The sequence below is a fragment of the Dysidea avara genome, chromosome 1, assembly GCF_963678975.1.
Source record: "Dysidea avara chromosome 1, odDysAvar1.4, whole genome shotgun sequence".
In the NCBI taxonomy this organism is placed as follows: Eukaryota; Metazoa; Porifera; class Demospongiae; order Dictyoceratida; family Dysideidae; genus Dysidea; species Dysidea avara.
In genome coordinates this window covers 64,810,747-64,835,363 of record NC_089272.1, presented here as the reverse complement: position 1 = coordinate 64,835,363, position 24,617 = coordinate 64,810,747, and the positions used below count along the sequence as shown (strand labels likewise).

The window sequence follows — 24,617 nt, the reverse complement described above, 5'->3', positions numbered from 1 at the left end:
TTACTCTTTTACAGAGTGGTACTTACTCTCCACTAAAATTCAGGGGTGTTAAATCCTCCCTACACTGGGAACTCCCCTAGGGGAGTATTGGTTACTCCTTATTTTTAACACTGTGTGTAAACATGTCAGAATACAGTAGTAACAGTACATGCACACATCATGTATTGATATGTGCATAATTTAATATATCTATCAGATTGTTATTGTCATGATGAGGTATATGTGATATAATACTATAATTATTACTGAGTATCTCTCACATCTTGTTGGTTACCATATATATGACATCACTTACACTGTGTATTATAAAGACAAAAGACAAAACATCATTGAAAGGATAGTAGAATTGATCAATTGTATATAAAATTGTAACCTGGTTACTTTTAAGACACGATAAATTACATCACATGGCATCACTTCCTGTTGGGAACCGTATAAGTGACATAATCACTATTTAGTGGATGCAGTTACCTCTTTCGTTTAAACAATTTAAATTTTGACTTCTTTGTCTTAGTGTTATGATCAGTAGAGGAAGAGGTGTTGGTCTTGGCAGTCTCCCCCCATAATGACTCCTCCAACAGTCGATAACAAAACTCATATTGATCACATGATTCTACCATACCAGGACGTTGACTACGTAGACCTCGGATCACCTGATCACAGAGAAACATATTAGGTAACAATGGTAGTCATATACTTTAGTGCTCAATGTACGTACCTGATCTAATATATTAGAGTCATTGCTCCAAGCATCAATAGAAGACTCCTTGGCTAGTTCCATCATTTCTATGGCTATAGTTACTGCACAGAAACATCCCGTCCGTCCCACTCCCAGTGAACCATGTACCAGGGTCGGCTGTGGAGATTACAACCAATAATTAACTAGTAAAATATATTATAACTGTACGCTCACTCCTGCATTAGTGATACTGTCATGGTAACGTCTTGTAGTCAACACCAACCTAGCAACCTCATCAACGCCAGTGGGTACACCTGATGGTGGGCATTAATAACAACTATAGATATACTGGGGTACAGTAATAACTACATACATTAATGACTCATAAGCCATGTGGTTCACACATTACACCATGAGTGTACATGATAACTACATACTCGATAGATATGCTTCAATGTAGTGAACAAAACTTTTTAACAGAGTAGCCAGTCAAATGATAACAGGCTGGCTGGCGAGACTTCAACCAGAAAACCTCTTAAACCTCAAAAGGATACAAAGGCTGCAGGGGCGGATCTAGGATTTATAAAAGGGGGGGGGCTAACTCAAGGTACTAATCTCTTGGGTAGAGGTAGCGAAGCACACTTCCCAGCATGCGAAGCATGCTGGAACTAGGGGGGTCTGGGGGCATGCCCCCCCCAGGAAAATTTTGAAAAATAGATGCTAAAACACTGCAATTTGGCATTTCCACATAAAATTCATAATATTTTCTGCCTGTAGATATTTTATATACTGCCTTTAGATTATAGGTATGGCTCTCTGAAGCATTTTGCTAAATGGAAACGTTTGGGTAGGTACAGACAACCAAGTACATGATGCACCCCTCTCACAATTGCACAACACTGAATAGGTGCATGTTAGAATAATAATGTTGAAAGTGGAAAATTTTGAAATTTGAACAATACAAGATTGAATCTGAGAGCATTTTCAATGGAAATTGTGAACCTGAATTAAGTATTGTCATACATATTAACTACACAAGTAGATGAATGAAGCCCTTTAAACAGACCAATGCATGTATAGGTGCAGGCAGATTTGGGAAAATTCCATAACAGAACCAACTACATGTTTCTAGTGAATGTTCTATTAGAGTAGTTAGCTGACTGCTCTATTAGAGTATCTCGATCTTGTAAACCTCCAATGCTGATTCGGGTCCTTGTTGCATAAATTTTAGCATAAATCCACTGATAATACCTTGGAAAGATGTTTATAAGGTGGTTTTATGAGTATTTGTATTATTAGTGATCATATAATTATGCTAAGACAAAATTTCATTATAATACTCAGCATATTGATCAAGTAAGGCCTAAATATGAAGGGGGGGGGGGGGGCTTCAGCCCCCAAAGCCCCCCCCCCCCCCCCCCCCCTGGATCCGCCCCTGGGCTGGTGACTAGTTCCTATTATGATGCATTTACAGTCTTGTCCATCATATCACCGACACAAGTTAAACACACTAGACCATCAGTTCCCTCGCTCCCCCTCATTTTGATATTGAAATTTGATTGTTTAATATTAGAGTTTGGAGTGCGGATGTGTAGTTTTACTAGAGCATTTAATAAAGCCGTCTGAATGGGCTTCAGTTATCCAAACAATTCTCAACACTTTTATCATTACCATACACCATCGGTGATCACTGTACACTTAGTGGACACCAAATAATTTTTGTATTGATCAAATTAAAACAAGAGTAAACATAACCACAACACTATCAACACTACCTATTTGTTAAACTAGTTGATTGTTCTATTAGAGCTGTAGGGCACACATTATCAATTTGAAGACATTATTTGCTTTGTTTAATGGCAATTCCATGCAGAACTTCAGAGGAACAAGCTATTTAGTTACTTGGATACAAGGGGTTTAGGATACTGAGTCACAGGAAACATATTGTAGTTGGGTACCTACCCTTGTGAGATATCGTAGTTAGGTACCTACCCTTGTGTGGCCATCCTGTGTAGTGGAATTGTTTAACAGTTCTCTCTTCTTGTTCTATTCTACTGGATAAATGGAATGTCCTCACTAAACAGTTGTCACCAATAGCACAAGAGTTTTCACTTGTCATGGTAACAGTGAACCCCTCGTTAACCCATGACCCGGAGATCACCAGACCATACTCCTCTGCCACACCAAGTTCCCATGGCCAGTAACGAGCACACTCCTCCTCATTATCATCACTAACGGCAACCACAACATGTACACCATGTTCCCATATCATCCTCCAGAAGTCAGCAACTGTAGAGTCTGTAGGAGCCTGACTGGCTATGTAACCATGTTGGTTACCAGGACGACCTACATAACTGTTGACACACCATTACATATCTACTCTGTATATACATCAAAAGTAATTCAAAAAATTTGGAATTTTCAACTAGAGTAGGGACCATAGCACATCGATAAAAAGTACTGAAACAAGTTGCAGTAGTCCATGATATTAAATCACAGTAAAACAATAAGAAGTGTTATATCCCTACTGTGCATTTCCATTATGGTATCTTGGAGCACAGTAGGGATATAATACTTCTTATTGTTTTACTGTGATTTAATATCATGTACTACTCCAGCTTGCCGGTTTCAGTACTTTTTATCAATGTGCTATGGTCCTTACTCTAGTCCAAATTTTTTGAAATACTTGCCGGTTAACTTTTTTGTAAATAATATTATTATGGTTGGTGAACCCACGCATACTGCATTTGAAATGGTGCCGCGTGCCCCAATTATATTGTCTGAAAAGTGAAGTATCCATTACGCTTCGTTGTCAGCTATGTTCAACCTGTTACACAGCATTATGAATCAAAAACTGTTCAAAAAGCACCTCTGCAATCAAAGTAGCCACTATGAAAAATACAGACGATTTCTGTTTCAAAGGGAAACCATCACGTGCTACCACCAAATTGACAGTTTTCGCTGTCAGCAAAGATGAATGGGACACAAAAGAGGATACTGGTAAGTCCACGAACAATGCATTGTACGTACTGCGGTATGCCAAAAGGCACCTCTCAGGCCAAAACAATGTCGAACAGTAAAAAAATCAAGCCCGTAACCTTAGCCATTATCGAGATACGCTTGTCTGAAGGCATCAGTCAGTCAGTCAGTCAGTCAGTCAGTCAGTCAGTCAGTCAGTCAGTCAGTCAGTCAGTCAGTCAGTCAGTCAGTCAGTCAGTCAGTCAGTCAGTCAGTCAGTCAGTCAGTCAGTCAGTCAGTCAGTCAGTCAGTCAGTCAGTCAGTCAGTCAGTCAGTCAGTCAGTCAGTCAGTCAGTAGAAAATTCTGTTGTATATACTAGTAAATTAAAAACTGTAAATTTAAAAGTGAAGTAGGGTCCCATGCGATAAAAAGTAGTGAAACAAGATATGAACAATGGTAGCTATTACAGCATAGCTCAGTGCTAAATCCCTACTTTGGCATTGAACACAAAATAACATGCCAAAGTAGGGATTTAACACTGAGCTATGCTGTAATAGCTACCATTGCTTCATCTCTTGTTTCACTACTTTTTATCACATGGAACCCTACTTCATTTTTAAATTTACAATTTTTAATATACTAGTTTGTTTAGTTTTTTTTGTTAAAGCATACAGCTAGCTGTAAACATGTGACTGTTTTATTAGGGTGGCTGTTGTATTAGAGTACCTTGAGTTAGCCTGCAAAGATGTGTGCTTGCCCAAAAAGGGGTGTGGTCATCGTGGTTTCGATTGATTATTAGACTAGAGTATCTCGAATCAGCCTACCAGCTTGAAGGTGTGTGGTCACAAATACAGCTAGTGTAAAAGGGGTGTGGTCATTGTGGTCTCAATCGATAGATTGAAAATAGTAGAATAAAGAATGGGCGTGATGTTGTGACTTATCGTGGAATACAGGTACCTCCATAAAGTAAAGTAGCGTAGTCTAAGTGCCTTAAATAATGTAGTGGCGTCTATTATGCTGCTTAAAGAAAGTGTTGATATGGAAAATTTACGCCTCGATATGGTTTCATTGGATGAAGAAGAAGACAAGCAGCCAGATTGAAGATAAAAGAAAAGATAAGGCGCACAGGGTGCACACTTGTCGGAACTCCAAAAGGCACATCCCACCGGTGAGTTTGTTGTTGTTGTGGCATAAAATGGTGACTGTGCGCTGCTTTGTTTGAGCTCTAGACTTGCGACTGTGGTCAGTGAGTGAGTGAGTGAGACGAAATTTCAAGTTTTGATGATTTAAAAAAAATTCTATATCCGGCCGCCAGTATGCGTTTTCTTGTCATTTGATGTCAGATGGACTAATATTTTTCCGTAAAGGTGATTTTCGTTGCGTAAGAAGTTTCTAAGCTGGTTTTTAAAGGCGGTATTTTTGGCGGCGCTCGTCACTTTTGATGCAAGCCCTACTTAAACAGTACTACCGTACTGTTTGATATGTAACTAATACCAATTGTAATAGCTTAATGATCACTATAACTCAACAACTGAAGAAGAGAAAGCTGGTAGCCAGCTCCAGCTTATTTATACAATCACACACTAAGGTCAAGGTTACATCATCATGTACAACTAACAATAAACAAATTATAGTATGTTCACGTTGAGCTGAATCCTCAAAAACATTTAATAACTCATGGATGATGCAATTACACACGATCTTGAAATTTGGCTCATTTGTAGTACTGATTGATCCGCTAAAAATATTTTAAAATCTTGTTCAAATGTTTGATATAATATTTACGGCCAATCAAAATTTTCACAATACATTTCCTATGGGGAAGCCATACAAATACATTGTCCATTACAGCCCTTTCCCAAACTTGTAATGGAGCCAAACCGTACGTGTCTGTTGTTGACACCTTTGCTGTTACCACTAATCATCTGGTTGGCTGAAATGCTAACTCTGTTGAGAAAAAATCCACTTCTAATTTTTAGCTGTTTTTCAGGATTCAGCTCAATGTGAACATACTATAACAGTTCTAATTATCCATAAGAATTAACATCAGTTCATAATGTATTACATATATATACATATTAAATTCTGTAGCAACTTGTTGAAAGCGTTTCGGGTCAATCTGAAAGCTTTTTTGGGCTTAGTTTTACCTAACCAATACTACCTCATCATTGTCAGGGAAAATGGAGGCTGTTTCTTGGGTAATGCTATTTCATGAGCCACGCCTACTCCTTTGTGGTCCCTACTATACACTACTATCATAGTGTATGATACACACCATTGTCATCTTTATGTTTTCATGTAATGCCAGCTTGTAGTGTTGATTACAACACACAATTACAACATACAATATTATCAGGGGTGGGGAAAAAAGGTGAACACACTACACACAACTAGTTACAGCTAACATTCAGAGACCTCTAAAGTGACAGTCTCACTCACCTAGCATTAATGTAGTCAGAGCCAATCAGATCAAACATTAGAAGTAGTTTAACACGGAACTGTCCTGGAGGTAATGGAGCACCTTCTCTGTTCTTTGATTGGTTGATCATCAACCTGTGACGTGATCATCAACATGACCTCATGTTACTATAGCAACTCACGTGGCAGCTGTATAATCAAAGGTATCACTAGGGGGTGTGTTCTCAATAGCTTGAAAACAACCATGTAAGAAGCCACCCATACGCAACACCCCAATCCTCTGAGCTAATGATAGAGTCCACTGGTCCCTGAGAGGTCTTGTGGTTGTGTTAGTGGTAGCTGATAATACTGGATCCTGTAACATGTCATTGAGTGAGTACTGTCTCCATTATACCATAGGAAGGGAAAGTTATGCAAATGGCATCCAGCTTACCAGTGGAAAAGTCTCACAAATGGCATCAAACTTTGTATACTGGCTTTTTGCATGTGTATGTAGATGTATTTGTGTATAAATAGAGTATGTATATAGCAAGCAAAGCGGCATAAAAGTTTTGTGATGGGCATTGTAATCACAAACTAATCTCACGTGTAACTTTCCCCCTATAGGGATAAATTGTATACATATATATGTGAAGTATAATATTTGAAACAATACAAGTGACTCTTTTGATAGCATTCAAGAACAACACCAACAAGGTTTGTATGACAGAGTCTGAGGTAGTGTGTGTGACTATTAGTATCACTGACTCCTCTATTAATATGTCAAACTTTTGCAGTAGTAAATTCTAAGTGTCCTTAACTGCCTTGGTTGAGTCACTTGGCGTACAGTTCATAATCATGGCCTAGCTACTATTATGTTCTATGATATGTTAACACAAGATGTATGATTGATACACCTTGACTTTATGTTATAGTTAAAGCACCACCACACATGTGTTCGAAAAATACAGCACGAGGGGGCATGTTGAGAGGCTAATACAGCACAAGGCAAAGCTGAGTGCTGTATTTGCCTCAACACACTCCCCAAATGCTGTATTTTTCATACACACAAGCATAGGCAGAGCTTTAAGTGTTATATTGTACTTCCTGGTCATCTGGCTCAGAGCGATTTTTTCTAGTACTCAAACCGCTGTGATTTTTGATAATCTATTTCTAGCCATAAAATTGGCGATTTACAGTATCACGCATGTGCTGTCCCAGCGATCATTTCTGTAGCATTCCTTAAATAAATTCTCCGCATAACTGTACTGTATTTGCTCAGTTAGCTGCAAAACTGTTCTGTATGACTCATACAGTACAGTTATGCAGTTGATTAGTACTGTATGGACAATACAGCATGTGGCATCACTTTGATCCTCTCACGCAGAGTACAATATATAATATCAAACTACACCTATAGTAATTAGGGACAATATTATGTACCTCACTGTTTTCTATTGGTTTACTAGTTGCTAGGATACGAGTAGTAGCAGGTAAACTCCGATCAACCTCTTCATTCATACTGCTATCATGACAACAAGTGTTAATATATTAGAATATGACTATAACTAGTTACCTTGGTGATGACAAGTCAGTAGGGAAATCATCAGATCTACAATAAGATATTAACAGCTATTAATAATCTCACTGACTACATTACACTCCAGCTAGATAATTATGATGGCTAATTAATACTCAACTAAACTGGATAGATAACGACCTCAGTATACAAGAAATACGTACCTAGATATTTATAATCAGAGTGCCAGTATAGAAACAAGAAAGTGGTTTTAGATGCTACCAGCAATGTTAAGTGAGTAATACACTTATCATTATCATGTCCCACTGATGTCAAATTCTCTCAGTATTGAGACAAACTAGCTGGTGAAATTCCCATTATGTCCCCAAGGATTCCTATAGGAGATTTGATTGTTCCATAATATATCATTTTAAGCCTCAGTAAACTGCTGTTGTCCACAGCCCAGGGTGAGTCATGACATCAATAGGTTTATAGAAAAATGTAACACTGTGTGGGCAGTTCAAAGAAACTTTTGGGTATGCATATCTGATATTACCCTGTGGTCAGGGCATTATCTGTGTATTAGACAATGGCATGTCAAGAATGCTTTGATATTAGCAAAGTATGCAGGGTTTTAGTATAGGTTAGGAACCTAGACTGAGGCTCTTCGTGGCTTTAGAAACCGAGCGAAGCGAGGTTTCTAAAACACGAAGAGCGGAGGGCGTGGTTCCTAACCGACTTAGAACATGGCTCGGTTTATTAACATTGCAAAATGTATTTAAAACCTTGTGACGGTGATCTGCTTATGATTGTGGGTGTGATAAACGTTTTGAAATCGTAGTTATTTTCAAAATGGCGGGACAGTTGAAGTTCAAGCCGTTTCAACCTATGAAGCCTCCTCCAGGTTGGAAATGCCCTAAACGATTTAAACTCGGGTTGGGAGAACCTTGGGAAAGTGAATCTGAATCTAGCAGCGATGGTGAAACTGATGTTGAGGTGCGAACCAAGGTGCGAACCAAGGTGCGAACTTTTGTGAGCCAGCAGAATACAAGTAAGCATTCTGTTGCATGGTTATTAACTGTGAAAAGTTTAACTGCACAGATGTTGAAGTCAAGAAGACGTCGATAATTTACTCACAAGTGGCTAAGGAACTGTTTCCTGACCGCGTAGCCGACGACTTCCTTCTGCTTGCATCACAGCAGTTTGAGCGAGAGTTGAACAACTGTTCGTCTGTAGAATTTACTAAGGAAGAATTTCCCGATCAAGTTACTGATTATTATTATTATTATTATTATGTACTAGGACCGCGTCACATATAACCAAGTACATACACCAACGTGACAGCCCCCCGGTGAGGCTATTAGGTGGTGAATGCATTATCCCCAAATCAACTCAATATGTCACAGTAGTGACAGATATAACACTATAGTGGCATCGTAACTAAAGGCCACCAGTAGCTAAGTGCCAGTACATCATTGGTGTGGTATAAATGGCACAGTGATGTGTACAAAGTATATGTATACAAAACATACAGGAGAGAACTATACATTATTGCAGTATTGTATGCAGCAATACATTATAGGCAACATCACCATGCAGATAAAAATTATTAGCCAATATACAGCAATGCATATCAACATCAACTAGAGCTAAGTAAGGTTCATCAGTGATGTAGCAATGGCACAGTGATGGGTGACACACCATAGTTATGCATACACAACTTTCAGGAGATAGCTATACAATGCTGTAGGCGTATGCAAGCCAGATGAACCAGATAAAGGAAGACAGCCAAGCCACTAGAGCCTAGTAGCTACGCCAGGTGAAGGCAAAAAAGATTAAGCACGTATTGAATTGCCTGACACCAACACAAAGAAAGTTCGCCATGCCAGCTGCACAAGACAAAATTGTTTACTTGTATTTTATATGTAACTGTAAGCTTATTGTAAAGAGCGTGGCATATGTCAGTTTAATGTTTTCTTGTATTGTTTATTTACATGAATCAGTGAATCCACTGGCAGCTGGCATGGAGACTTGAGATGTTACAAACATAAAAACTTACTTGTAATCTTCTTGTTTACACAAGTGGCTTCTGTAATCTTCTTGTTTACACAAGTGGCTTCTGGCTCTCCTGCACGGGCATCACTAATCTTCTTCGCGCAATATGTAAGTAATTAAGCAAGGGTGTGGTACTGGGCGTTATATAGAATTACACGTATGGTCAAGTCATCAGCACAAACAGGAGCGACGATTATACGTTTGTGCCTTCATTCACAGGCGAATCTATCCCCGGTTAGTTCATGTCTCTAGGCCTCGTAGTTTTCTCAAACATTAATTATTAATTATTTAATTATTTATTTATTTAATTATTTATTTATTTATTTATTTATTACGTAATTTTAACCGCGTTTCGTATTATTCTTAGTACTTGGTTATATAATAATTGGTCAAAAAGAAGACAGAGTCTTATAAAACCAATCTCAATTAAATCATACAAATGAAAAACGTTGATTATACAAAAAATGATCTAAATTAGTCTTAAAACTTAGTACATTGGGAGAAGTGGCAATTTCATAGGGTAAGGAATTCCAGTTATTAATTATTCTCTGTGAAAAGGCAAAGCGTCGTGTTGAAGTCTTATTAAATTTCTTATAAATCTTAAATCCATTAGATCTAGTACTGTAACTGGTGTTCATTGTAAAAAAATATTCTTTATCTACTAATACTGCTCCATTCAAAATTTTATATGTCATAATTAAGTCCATACGATTTCGACGGTAAGATAAACTAGGTAAATTGAGGCTTTGTAGTCTGTCAGAATAGGGTAAGTTGTGAAGGGTAGGTATCAACTTCGTGGCTCTTCTTTGAATATTTTCCAGCTCACGGATGTTTCCCAAATGATGAGGATTCCATATGGTAGAGGCATAGTCTAGAATTGGTCTTACAAGTGTGGTGTACAGTAATTGTATTACAACAGGATCTCTGGAATTAAAGTTTCGTTTAATGGTGCCTAACACATTGTTGGCTTTGTGTATTATTCGATTAATGTGCGTGTTGAAATGTAAGTTTTCATCAAATGTGACACCCAAATCTTTCTCCTCTTGAACAGTACTAATAGGGTGTGCATCATTGTTTATGTAAAAGTAATACTGCCTGGATGTAGATTTTGGGCCAATACTCATATGCTTACACTTAGGGAAGTTTAGAAATGACAACCAAGTACCACACCACTCAAGCACAAAGTTTAAATCCTGTTGCAACAGATCAGTATCAACAGGTGAGGTGATAGGACGATATAATTTGGTATCATCAGCAAACAGACCTGAGAAACTTAGTAAAGCATCTGGCAAGTCATTAACATATATGATGAAAAGGGTAGGTCCTAAAACACTACCTTGTGGGACGCCACTAATTACATCAGTCCAGTCAGAATAAGATCCACGAACTGAGACTCTCTGTTTTCTGTTTGACAAAAAATTTTCTAACCAATTAAGCACATTACCTTGAATCCCATAAGCTTTCAATTTAGTCATTAAACGTCTGTGTGGCACCTTGTCAAATGCTTTTTGAAAATCTAAATAGATTACATCAATACTTGTACCATCTTCAATAACTCTACTCCAATGTTCCATAATTGTCAACAATTGGGCTTCACAGGATCTTTTGCTTCTAAACCCAAACTGTTCATTACTAAAGAAATTATTAGATGCAAAATATGACATTATCTTGTCCCTGATGATGGCTTCTAAAAGTCTGCAGAAGATGGCAGTTAGACTAATAGGGCGATAATTGTTTGGGAGCTTCCTGTCACCTTTTTTAAATATTGGTGTTATTGTAGCTTCTTTCCAGCTTAATGGCAAGGTTGCTTCTTCTAAGGATTTGTTGTAAAGGTAATAGAGTGGTACAATAAGTCCATCTTTTACATTTTTCAGCACTTGTGGGTGGCATTTATCTGGACCACATGATTTGTTTGGTTTAAGGCGATTGAGCTGATGTAAGTGATGACATTCTTCTTCTTGCATCACAGCAGTTCGAAGGTAAACAATCTCTGCTGCGTCACCTGACTGATGGTGGACCTCAACCAACATTGTTTGAGGAAGGTAGTAAAAATGAAACTGTTAGCGAGACTAGTGGAGTGGTTAATAGAGGTAGTGTACGATATGGGTCACCAAAAACATCCAAGGAAGTTGAGGAAGCAAGGAAAAGTGGAATACCAGTCAAAACACAAGACCAGAACAAATGGGTGGGGAATATATGGCGTGAGTGGGTTCAATATCGTTTGCAGTGTTCATGTGTTGAGCCTGAGGAAAAGGAGCACAAGCTACTTGAGGATTTCTGTAAAATGTCGAAACAAGCTATGAATTTTTGGTTAGGGAAGTTCGTACTTGAAGTGAGGCGAAAAGATGGTAGGCCATACTCACCTGATACTCTTTATCAGATATGCTGTGCACTATTACGTTTGTTAAGAGAAGTAGATAGAGCTGATGTAAATATACTAGCCGATCCTATGTTTTGTCAGTTTCGTGCTACTTTAGATGCACGCATGAAAGAACTGAAATCTACTGGCAATTATCAAGTGAAAAAAGCTGAAATACTTACTGAGGAGCATGAAGATACTTTGTGGAAACAGGGGTTACTTGGAGATAAACATCCACAACAGCTACTAAACACATTGATATATTATATAGGTTTTTACTTTGCATTATGAAGTGGTGTGGAGCATAGAAGATTGAGGTATTATCCCTCACAGATCCAGCTGTTTGAACCTACTAATGGATGGGCTTATGTAATGTACACAGAAGACGTGTCTAAAGCAAATCAAGGAGGTCTTGTACACCGCAGGCGGGAGCAAAAGCAAGTGGTTCAGTATGCTAATGATGATAATCCAGAACGTTGTTTAGTCAGGCTCTACAAGTTATACATGTCAAAGTGTCCAGAAGATCGTCCAGATGGAGCACTTTATCTAAAGCCACTTGCTAAACCAACTGAACAATGTTGGTATCACAAAATACCTATTGGGCATAATTCATTACAGCAAACTGTTCGCAGATTGTGTGTAGCAGCAGGAATTGAGGGAAAGTTTACCAACCACTCACTTCGCGCCACAAATGCAACCAGATTGTTTGAAGCCAAAGTAGATGAGCAACTTATTATGCAAAGGACGGGGCACTCATCTAATGCTGTGAGGGCTTATAAGCGGGTTGGTGAGAAATTGCGGACTGTAACATCAGATGTGCTAAATGGTACAGTTACTACCACTAAGGATCAAGATTTGAAAGTATCACCAGATGAGAAGGTTAAGCAGCATGACAAGCCAGACAAGACTGAAAATCAAGAGAACATGGCTTCAGGGATTAACCTTGTTGGTACAACTAATTGTACCATTAACATTAACTATCATCACTGATGTGTCATGTATGAATGGGCACGTTTGTCTACAGTGATTCTTGTACCTTTTTTTACATTTTCATTAGAACCCACAATCACATCTAACACACCATGACCTAGGTTTTAAATACAAATTGAATACCCTTGCATGGTGAGCTTTATCAATTGTCTGCAGGTTTCTAATAAAGTTAGTTAGAAACCTCCTACCAGGTTTCTTAGTGATATTAGAAACCTCATTTAATATCAAAGATCAAAGCATACTATGCATGCCATGTTCTAATTCTAGCAAGACACCTGTAAACAGGTGGAACCTAGTAAGACACCTAGCCACAAACTTCTACAAACAAATTGCATACTTTGTGGGTTCATAACAAAATTCCAGCACCACAGGCCATTGTCTAAATTACTAAGACATGCATTGCTAGGATTCTTCAGTGGACAAACACCCCTCAGGAATGATGCACCACTGAAGAATCCTAGCAATGCATGTCTTACCTATACTTACCCTGTGGTCAGGACACTATCTGTATATTGCCTGTGGTTAGGGCATTATCTGTATAATACCTGCATTATCTGTGTAATGCCCTGTGGTCAGGGCATTATCTGTGTATTACCCTGTGGTCAGGACATTATCTGTATATTGCCTGTGGTCAGGGCATTACCTGTGTATTTCTCTGTGGTCAGGACATTATCTGTATATTGCCTGTGGTCAGGGCATTATCACGAGGTAGCAGTAGCACCCAGTTTGTTTTATAAAAGCTCGGACTGAAATTGATTATGGGAATAAATTAATGCTCACGTGACTATTATCACAAGTGAGTTTGGCGAGAAGAAGCACTCAGATGGAGACGTTTCAGCATCCTTGCTATTCTACAAGTTGGGAAACATCACTTGAAAACTAGTCTTAGTGTGCATACACAAGCGTTTTGGTACGTCTTCAAATACACACCATACCCACATTACAGATAACATGCAACAAAGCTTACTCCTTTAGTATTATGTTGTAATTAGTCTTTAAATAACTTGATAGCATTTGAACACTTGTATATTCCCACGATTAAAAAAAAACTCAACTTTTCTGTGATATCTTCAGGACCTGTCCATTTCTTACAACCAACATTACCTGCTGCCTAGCCATAATTGAATCATTCAGGCATGTACATACAATGAATCGAGAGGTTACACTCGTATTGGCAAGGGTGGTTAATCACCTGCCAGGCCATTAGCTTGCAATAAAAGTGTTACATGATAGTTATAACATGGGCACTTGTGGTTTGCATGATATGTCCACCCTCTGCCCTTGGGCCTGCGGCTCTCGTGCTTTGGGCAGGCATATCTGGCAGACAGATCACTCGTGGCCGCGTTACAACTATAAATATCAGGGGGATTCCCAGTGGTGGCAGGAAATCCTTTTTGACTTCCAATTATAACTGGAAAACTGACAACAATGAAATACACACTACTATTTTGTAATCAACATCTATTATTGTACCATTATTACTGTGAGTGACAATTTGAGTGAGAATACAGCAGTCAGGCAATATTGGTGGACATTCTAGCACAACAATCACTCAAGTACTACGTTTAAAATCAAAAAACCGTGTGACCTGCACTCAGAGTAAAACTTTGTATTGACACTTCTAATACTTTAGCCATCTTAGACCTTCTAGCAAATTAAGTGGACCCAATAAAGTAATAATGACCTCACAACAACAAATACATCACATGTCAGTACCTGATGGATGTTCTCTGTTGTAATGATCCACTCCATAGAGAACTCCTACTTTCTTCACTACGTTCTGATGGTGTACGGAGTGGACGTCTCCTCTGTTTGGGTGGGCGTGGTCTATCCTTAGTGATACTGGACAAACTGCCTTGATGTGGTATCTATTAGCAACACAATACACAGTAAGGGCACAGTCACTGTATAGTTAGCAGGAATGCTTGGTGGTAGAGAAGTTTGAGTAAATTTGGTAAACGAGAGCAGTGTTCAGCCAACCTAATACCATGTAGCCAGAAAGTTTGGAAAGTGCTCTCACTAATCACATCATGTTTCCTACTATACCTTATAACAGTGTATCACATGAGCTCATGTACTCACATCAAATGCTGATATTCTATTACTACTTGTTGTGTTGTCTGACAAGAAACTATCTCGTATACTGTTTCTATTTGATGCCTCATGTTCAGTTTGGGTGATTTGTTGATCATCTGGTAATGTCCATTGTATGCGTGTGTCATGGATCACATGATCAGTAGGCGTGTCATTGATAACATGATCAATAGGTGTGTCATTGATAACATGATCAATAGGTGTGTCATTGATCACATGATCCTCTACACTGGTAAAGTACTGAGTCTCTTCCTCCTGAGGCAGTTCATCAATGTTCTCATCTTCTTCAACTAGTGTGTGTAGTTCCATTGTCTCAGTAGTAGGGGACTGGATGATAGAGCCACGTGACTATAGTGTGATAACAATGACGTTTTCAAGTATTAATAACACTTGTATGAGGTAGAGCTGGTATGCCTATAGGGTACATACCTGGGTCTTTCTTTATGGCAAATTATGTTTTATGAATGTGATGGGTCAGTATTTTTGCAAAACTAGAAACAAGTCAAAATCATTTGAGCTCTTTAAAAGATTGCTAAATAATAGTTAGACATTAAAACATAGGGTTTTAATAAAATTTAGTAGGCCAAAAGGTCCTGTGTTGTGACATCTGAGCAAACAAGGGTACTACTACAGATCGTGAAGGGTTCTAAATTTCATGGAACCCTGTGTTTTGACGTCTAGATCACAGTTCATTCTTGTACCTTGAGAGTTTTTTAGGGAAAGACTGTATCAGTAGAAAAACTACTACTTCCAGCAGTGACATGAGAAATGTAGCATTGAGTAGTGTTAACAAGCCCATTACACCACTATGTAATTAGTACAGCACTTGCTGTCCAGTTAAATGCCCATGTGCATGGGTTACCAATGTTACAGGCATGTAATTTGTTGTATTGTCTCAGAGACAGGGATCTATTGAGATATAAACTACAGGATACTACTACTATAACTGCTTGCATATTATTTAAGAGCCTAGAGGTATCGTAGACCACAGCAAGATGAAGAGTTTCATTAGCTATACTTACAAGTATCTAAGTAAAAAGAGAAGGGAAGGTTTTTCAGGAGGGCTTTAACTCCTACAAGGGGGTACATGCTATAGGTAGATTTGTGGCTGTGGTCAGTCTTGACCAGCCAAAATTTTGCTGTCTAAGAGCCTTTTAAATCTTTTACCTGTGACTTAGCAATGATATTTCAGTACTTTTTGATTTTTACCCTTGACTGTTGACTTGGCACGAATATAGTGGCCTTGACCTTTGACTTAGAATTTGACCACGTTCACAGATCAACCTACAGTAAGTGCCTGTGTGTCACTCTCTTGCTCCTGCACTGGTCAAGATTGAGATAATCTAATATAACAGCTAGGTGTAGTCCGTGACCTTAGGGTCACTGGTGATTAATAGTAGTGGCTTACATTGTGATAAGGTCAAGTATAATTCTGACAACAGACTGGACCAGCTGTTACACTGTGTTCATTGAATGTATTCCACTTCCCCTTATATGGTATGAACTGTTTGTTATTTACCTTCTTCATTGATCTCTTCCCTCCAGATGATACAGTATAAGTGTTGGAGTCAGTTTCTTCTGGTAAAGAGTTCAGTTGTCTTCCTGTGTTACTAGCTATTTTACTGGAACTAGCTAATGTTGTCATGACAATATAAACACAACACAATGAGATGATAGTCCACTGACCTTTACGACTAAACAGACGTTGTCTACTGCCAGATCGTGATAATCTACGGAAGAGATCAGTCATTGATCCTTTTCTCTTCTTCATCTCTTGCTTGCCTACTTCAATTACTAACATTTGAGCAGATTGTTCAGGAGCTGGTAGTGAGGTCATCACATCTACTGACCTCTGAGCTGATAGTAAATGCTGGAGACAACAAGTTTGTATGTTCACAGACAATGCTGCTACTTGTTATTGGGAGCACAGAAGGAATAATATTGTCTTGGGTGCAGGAAGCCAAACAAGTTTAGGTGCTATACATTGTTCTTTAACTTACTGAACTTACTTCAAACACATGACCAGTTTTAAATTTACCATAACAATCACAAAGCAACCACAAACATCATAATTCCCAATAATCAGTCACTTACAAAACAGACAGTGCCACACCCCATCATCACTTACCCTTCCTTTCAATGGTTGGATCTTAAGATGGCTAGGTTGAGCATCTCTGGAATAAGTGGCATCAGTAGCTAGACAATTCACCACCCCTACCTCACCCATACTATCCACAAGCTACACACAACATCATAGCTCACTACAACACTTACACTAGTACACTTCTTACTGATTGTGCAGCTGGTCGTGATAGTCTAGTGTTTCTAATATCCAGTGATTTTAGTGTAGTGTTGTGTCGTCCAATCACTTCAGTACACCTCACACTAAATGAATCACCAAAACTATTACCAGCAAGATATAGTCCCTTTAGTGAGCTATTCTGAGATAATGAGGCTATTAGCTGTCCAGCCCCTTCATCACGGATGTTATTATTAGACAAGACCAGTTTCTCCAATGTGTCACTGTGTCGTACTAGCTCAGCTAAACTCTGAGCACCTTCATCACCAATCCTGTTATCAGCTAACCCCAGACACCTCAGACCTGAAGGAGTACAAGTAATATACTGAGGTTATATTTGGAAGCATAACTAATACAATCAGTAATACCTCAGTAGTCTGTTCTCAGAATAAAGTGCTTGACCTTACCAACAGGTCTCTATCACCAGTAGAGGTATTAAAGGTGAACTTAACACAATGTATTCGTACAGATTATACTGTGCACAGTGTGTTTGTACAAGTCATAGCTGCTGGGGACAGTGTGTTTGTACGGGCCATAGCTACTGGAGACAGTGTGTTTGTACAAGTCATAGCTACTGGGGACAGTGTGTTTGTACGGGCCATAGCTACTGGGGACAGTGTGTTTGTATGGGCCATAGCTACTGGGACAGTGTGTTTGTACGGGCCATAGCTACTGGGGACAGTGTGTTTGTACAGGCCATACTGGGGAAAGTATGTTTGTACAGGCTATACTGGGGACAGTGTATTTGCACACAGTTGGACTTCCCCCCTATGCAATACTCTATGATGACTTATTAGTTAGACTACTCAGAGATATAACTCACATTCATTATGCATCAAAGCTAGAGCTAGTGTAGTAGCCCCAATATCTCCTATATCATTACCACCTAGTCCCAGTGACTCCACACCACTACACAATTTCTCCTCTGCAGCAGCCACTTCACCAGTCCCTGTAGCTGCTGCAGCTGCTGTCCCTGAGTGTAGTAAACTATGTGATTGTGGACTAAGATCATGTGATGCTGATTGTAAGTCATGTGATGCTAGATCATGTGATACACCAGTTACGAGGTCAGGAGCTGATCCACTAGGAAATGAGAATTCAGACTCTGAGCTAGCAGCCAAGCTGTGTGAACTACCACTAGCTGCCATTGCTACTAAGTTAGCTGTAAACTTGTTAGTACGAAATAATGCTGGAGTGTGTGGTACTTGTATAGCAGCTACCAGGTTAGGTATGGCTGCTGCAGATTGTGGTTCTAGTAGAGTAGCTAGGTAACGTGCTCCTTGGTCAGTGATCTTGTTCCCTCCCAAACTAAGCCAGTGAAGAGAAGAGTGTTCAATATTAGTAATCAGTGCAACCGCTATTGCTTTAGCTCCAGCATCACCGACTGAGTTACATCCAATCTGAGTACATAACAAGTTCATAATGGATTGTGTACACTACAACATGTGCAGTAAAACCAGGGCTAGCCAGGGAATCAGGTGACAAGTTATATTACACAGTGATGTTTGCCTGTTGAAGTGTAATACAGCTAGTATGGATTCCATTCCAAGGGCATGTCCCCCCCTCCTCTTCCCCAAAGAAAATTTTCAGATTTAGAAGCACTGAAATAGTAATTTTAAACCATATTGTTACAGCCAAGTAACAACTAGCAGTTTTCAGCAATTTGACTGTTCTATTAGAGTTTTTGACTGTTGCTGACCTGTTTACAAGCATTATAAAAGTGAGGCCATGGCCCTCTTGTTTCCACTTCCTATTAGTAAGGAATCTTGTAACTTTCATTATGTGAATAGAATCAACCTGACTGCTGATCCCCTAAAATAAAACTTAATCTATACCCACCCAACAACTTGTACATCACAACACAGTCACTGGTACTTGTCCATAATTGTGTAATCAACCACTAGTGGTTATATCATGTACCATATAAGGTCACATATTGTGTCATCAACCACTAATGGTTATATGGTGTACTTTATTTAGTTCATTTGTTGTTGTGTCCATGACTACATGTACAACATCATCATTGTCACACAAAACAAAATCTTAGCACTTTATTCTATTTCAGCTAAAAGAAATGTAAATATCCAACCAAGGAAGTCACATGACTAGCACACACCGCAACGATTAACTCCCCTTTAAGTGCTGAAATATTGTAACATGTAACAGAGTTGCAAACTAGCTGTACAATAGTGCATTGAGGGATGCATATAAATGAGAACAGTTTGAAGAGAACTGAGTGGTGCAGGGGTCCAGCCCTTGCACTGTAACAGGACACGGTGTCCCCAGTTCATATTAAGGACGTTATCAGGTACACTTTAGGGCTTACATGTTAGATCATTGCTTAATGTTGTGTGACATGAAGTTGACCTTTGCAATGAAGCTTGTAATGACACTAACAACATGATTTGTAACAAGAGGTCTAGTAAGATTATAACGAAGGGAAACTTGTAATCACTAGTACATGTAACTGTAGTAGAGCAGGTAAGCAAAAAAATCGTTAGCTTTTTGATAAAAGCACCAAACTTGGTACAACATTTTCTTAATTCATGCTATTTACATATTAGATACAGTACCATTAAAATTACTGATCATGTCACGCTCAGAAAACCTGAAAAGTAAAATCAACAGAAAATGTATTGGTGAAGCCATACAAGTGCCCTGAGCTGGCTCAATAGTAAATATACTGAAACTTTGTATCTGAGTAGCCAAGCAAGGGATGGTCATGTCCAAAAGTTGATCAAGGGAGGTGCCATCCAGGTCATTAGCTTGCCATGTTAAGAAACACGGAAGGTCGTGGCACATAAAGCCATAGATGTACAATGTATTCTATTGGATTGTACCTGTACGTTTAACACTGAAATATTGGCTCCAATAGAAGTGTTTAAAAACTAACACATTTAGAATTTTTCTATAAATTTGAGATACATTAATCATGCTATATAAGCAAAAACAAAGATTTTGAATGCACTTATATTTCCTGACCAGCTAGAAATGGGCTTATAATCTAGTTTAAAAGTTTCAAAACATGCCCTAAGGCAATGATTTTGATGTGGCACCATATCTCAAATGATTTAGTATACCTTACTCAACTTCCACAGAAAATTTGGTACTTTTATCATAAAGTGAACAATTTCATCAAAATTTGTTGCTTAGCCGCTCCACTACTATGAAGAACTCTACTACTATGAAGAACTCTACTACTATGAAGAACTCTACTACTATGAAGAACTCTACTACTATGAAGAACTCTACTACTATGAAGAACTCTACTACTATGAAGAACTCCACTACTATGAAGAACTCCACTACTATGAAGAACTCCACTACTATGAAGAACTCCACTACTATGAAGAACTCCACTACTATGAAGAACTCCACTACTATGAAGAACTCCACTACTATGAAGAACTCCACTACTATGAAGAACTCCACTACTATGAAGAACTCCACTACTATGAAGAACTCCACTACTATGAAGAACTCCACTACTATGAAGAACTCCACTACTATGAAGAACTCCACTACTATGAAGAACTCTACTACTATGAAGAACTCTACTACTATGAAGAACTCTACTACTATGAAGAACTCTACTACTATGAAGAACTCTACTACTATGAAGAACTCTACTACTATGAAGAACTCTACTACTATGAAGAACTCTACTACTATGAAGAACTCTACTACTATGAAGAACTCTACTACTATGAAGAACTCAGTTCAGCACATCACCTGTTTATATACAGTGTTATAAGGTAGTCAGATTATGATCAGTGTTAACTTCACCCAGCTGGTTTGTATATACTACTAACTACTCACCCCCAGCCATTGTAGAGTATTATTAACTTGTAGTCCATTAGCTATGTGTTCTGCTCCAGTATAGAACAAGTTGTTCTTCCATAACAACAATCCCTCCAAGGTATGGTTGTTTTGTAGAGCATGACCAAGTGATTCTGCAGCTCTGTCACTGATGTGGTTGTGGCTGTAGTAAATGATATGATGTGGTTGTTGGTACATCGTAGTGGTGATAATAGAGTAACTATAATTATCATGTATTGTCATGGAGGGCCGTGTTAGCTACATATATACGTACATTTATACATTCAATGGTTAATGTCATTTTTCTCAAAATGTGTGTGTACATAATCTACCATTGTTACTATCTATACAGTCACACAAAATGGCTAAAATTTGTGATGGGATGAAATTTCATCAATCATTTCTGCAGATCTTTAGAACACAACTAAAATAAGCACCCATAATACATCTACTAGTGTAGTGATCAAGGGGTAGGTAATGAGCCAAAACTGTCTACGAAACTTCAAAGATAGAAAGATGACTTCCCATAATATTTCATCTTTCAAGATATAATATATTTCAGTTCATTTCAACTTTCAAAATGTACAAATTTTCAGGCAACATTTTCATCTTTCAGAAACACTTTCTATGAAATTTCAGGTTGCTACCTACCCCTTGGGTGAAATGTTTTCCTTTAGAAAAAACAAACAAAAAGAAAACAAAAAACAGAGGAGGTTGGTGACATGTCGCAACCATATAATGTGCCATTACATAATGCAAGGGTTGTACAGGTGTTAAAACTTGTTTACAAGTTAGGAAAGCAATGAGAAGGCTTATGAGAGCCCTGTATGGGATGCATATGGTTTGAATTGGCAGCAATCTGAGATGTCAATATTGGATTAGTTGTACTTTTCTTTAACATTGTCAGATCATGTGAGACTATGCAGCCCCACCCACCTGAGGTCTAGTGTTAACAAGTGGTCATTTCCTATCAGAGCATCTGCGATAGCAGCCCCACCCACTTCTCCAATATCACAACTAGCAGCTCTGACATGTTGCAGCTGAGCTGACCGGCTGATCACCTGCAAACCATCACACACATCTTTATATCTTATACCTTATACAGCTAACTACAAGGGCATGTACATCTTTGTTATTATTGTTTCAACAGGTGAATACTTATATGCTTTAAAGGTTAATGATACTGAGTTAGCTATTTATTATAACCTGAAAATTATACCTGTATGTATTTGATAGGTTCTTGTTATTTGACTACAAAGAACATGATCAGCTCGAGCTCAGAGTAATTTTTTATCTTATTTTTAGGATGTGTGTGTGTGCGTGTGTGTGTGAGTGCCAGCACTATAGTACGTCCGCATTGAGCTGAATCCTCAAAAACATTTAAGAACTCATGGATGATGCAATTACACACGATCTTGAAATTTGGCTCATTTGTAGTACTGCTTGACCCGCTAAAATATTTCAAAATGTTGTTGTTCAAATGTTTGACATAATATTTATGGCCAAATTTTTCACAATACATTTCCTATGGGGAAGCCATATAAGTACAGTGTCCATTAGAGCCCTTTCCCGAACTTTTAATGGAGCCAAACCGTACGTGTCTGTTGTTGACACCTTTGCTGTTACCAATAATCATCTGGTTGGCAGAAATGTTAACTCTGTTGAGAAAAAATCCACTTTTAATTTTTAGCTGTTTTTCAGGATTCAGCTCAACGTGAACATACTATAATGTAGGCTCAAGTGTCGGCTAGCCAAAGCACTGAAGTTCAAACTAACATTTCAATCTCATGACGTCACCTACCTGAGCTAGTATCTCTGCCCCCTCATCTCCCAGGGGATTTCCCACAGCTGGATTACCCTGTGTGCTCTACATATATGGTAAACATTACAGACAGGTCCTCACAACAAAACACATACCAAGTCTAGTCTCCGTATACGAGTGAATCCTCCGTATAGTGACCTTGTTAGGTGCTGCAGTGCTCGAGGAGACAGTGCACAGGCTCCCAAACACAAGTGTTTTACTCTTCGATTAACCGCGAGGGCGTCCGCTAGTTTCAGACAATCTTTCTCGCTTAGCTCGATGTAATCTAGTTGTACCTTCGCGTGTCCTCGCTCGTTACGTCGGATCGATTCTAACACGTCGCGATACTCGCGAGAGTTCGCTACGCCCATTGTTTATGATAAACACTGCCACGCCCCTTCCAGCATAATTAGTGTAGGCTCCCGCTGAGAGATAGCGTTCAAATGCTATATAGTAGCATGGGTAATAGACACCCCATACGTAGTGGGTGTCTATTATCTATGACACCCCATAGGGTCACTCATTGTATTTCAGTCATGATTTTTTCCCCGGGCTAGATGGAACTTGCATACCGCCCCCAGCACAAGAGGCAAGTGTGCTGGACATGCATAACTGTATGGACTTGCATGAAACAAACAATAATAAGGACATCTAAAAGTCCCGGGAAGCATCAGATGATTTGTAAGAGCATGGTGGCTACATTTCATAAAATTAGTTCTCAAAAGAAAGCCGCGGCGGCACCTTCATCATGACTGACTATAAAGCCACTGTACCATGAACTGCCTGCCAGACACTGAAGCCAAGCTTTACTGATCTTGGCTTTCAGCAAGACCAATCTTGACCTTCAGCTTTGCCTATGGATTAGTGGTTCAGCTTTACTCTGGGTGCCAGTGAACGTGCCATCCTTTCACATCATGTAGCTAGCTAGCTTATAGGTTTTGTTAGCTAGCTACACATGTAGTAGCTAAATGTGTCAGTTTATGGTACAAATATTCTTCATGGATCATGACATGCTTTGAACTAGCTGAACATAAAGCTTTAAGATTTTAGATGATCATCAATTTTGTTCTACTGATGCAGTTCTTTCAGACGCAACACATTATATGTGCGTGCCAAATATACTGGCAGAGCATGTACACATTTTATTGATGTTTGGGCTTATCATCATGGCCAGCATGGCTTCTGGTGTTGCTTAAATAGAGCTTTTACTCAGAAAAAGTTTTGATTGGTCTTCTTTTACTCAAAAAAAAAACACCAGTCTTCTTTTACATGGTGGAAGTCCCTTCCTGCTAATGTATTTCAGAATATTATTGAATTTCGATAATTCAACAATCATGATCGGCAGGTGATTTTACCCTAGTCATGGTGATGGCAGAGGTGACTTACAGATAATGACACACCAGTAGAGTGGCCCTGTATGCAGTGTTACCACATCATCCTGGAGTAGCTTTTTCATGATAGTCAACAGTTTTTGAATAAAGTATTATTATTGGTTCTTTGTTGTACTAGATGAATAGTTGGTCAGTAATTCTATCAGACAGCAATAGCTGTTAGCCAAATAGCATTTGTAGGTTCAGTTGTGTAACTGTCTATTGGCTACATTTTGATATGGTCCCTTAGAACATGATTTCATGTTGTCCTTTTCA

General features: G+C 38.8%; 1 protein-coding gene across 2 annotated transcripts; it reads right to left on the bottom strand.

Moving 5' to 3' along the window:
* Positions 1-282: 282 nt before the first annotated feature.
* Positions 283-23,397, bottom strand: LOC136241211 (uncharacterized). 2 transcript variants are annotated; one of them, XM_066032398.1, is made up of 20 exons: positions 23,088-23,397; positions 22,972-23,037; positions 22,107-22,231; positions 21,171-21,333; positions 18,175-18,751; positions 17,344-17,654; positions 17,181-17,291; positions 16,739-16,922; positions 16,572-16,684; positions 15,041-15,400; positions 14,675-14,826; positions 7,612-7,647; positions 7,479-7,560; positions 6,239-6,411; positions 6,078-6,191; positions 2,672-3,033; positions 914-993; positions 719-856; positions 472-653; positions 283-420 (listed from the first exon to the last, which is right to left on the bottom strand). In XM_066032398.1, the coding sequence occupies exons 1-20, from the start codon at positions 23,340-23,342 to the stop codon at positions 414-416; spliced, it is 3,591 nt and encodes a 1,196-aa protein (XP_065888470.1). In that variant the 5' UTR covers positions 23,343-23,397; the 3' UTR covers positions 283-413. The 2 variants fall into 2 exon arrangements, with proteins under 2 accessions (XP_065888470.1, XP_065888476.1); XM_066032404.1 differs by having other exon boundaries at positions 7,479-7,557.
* Positions 23,398-24,617: the final 1,220 nt, after the last annotated feature.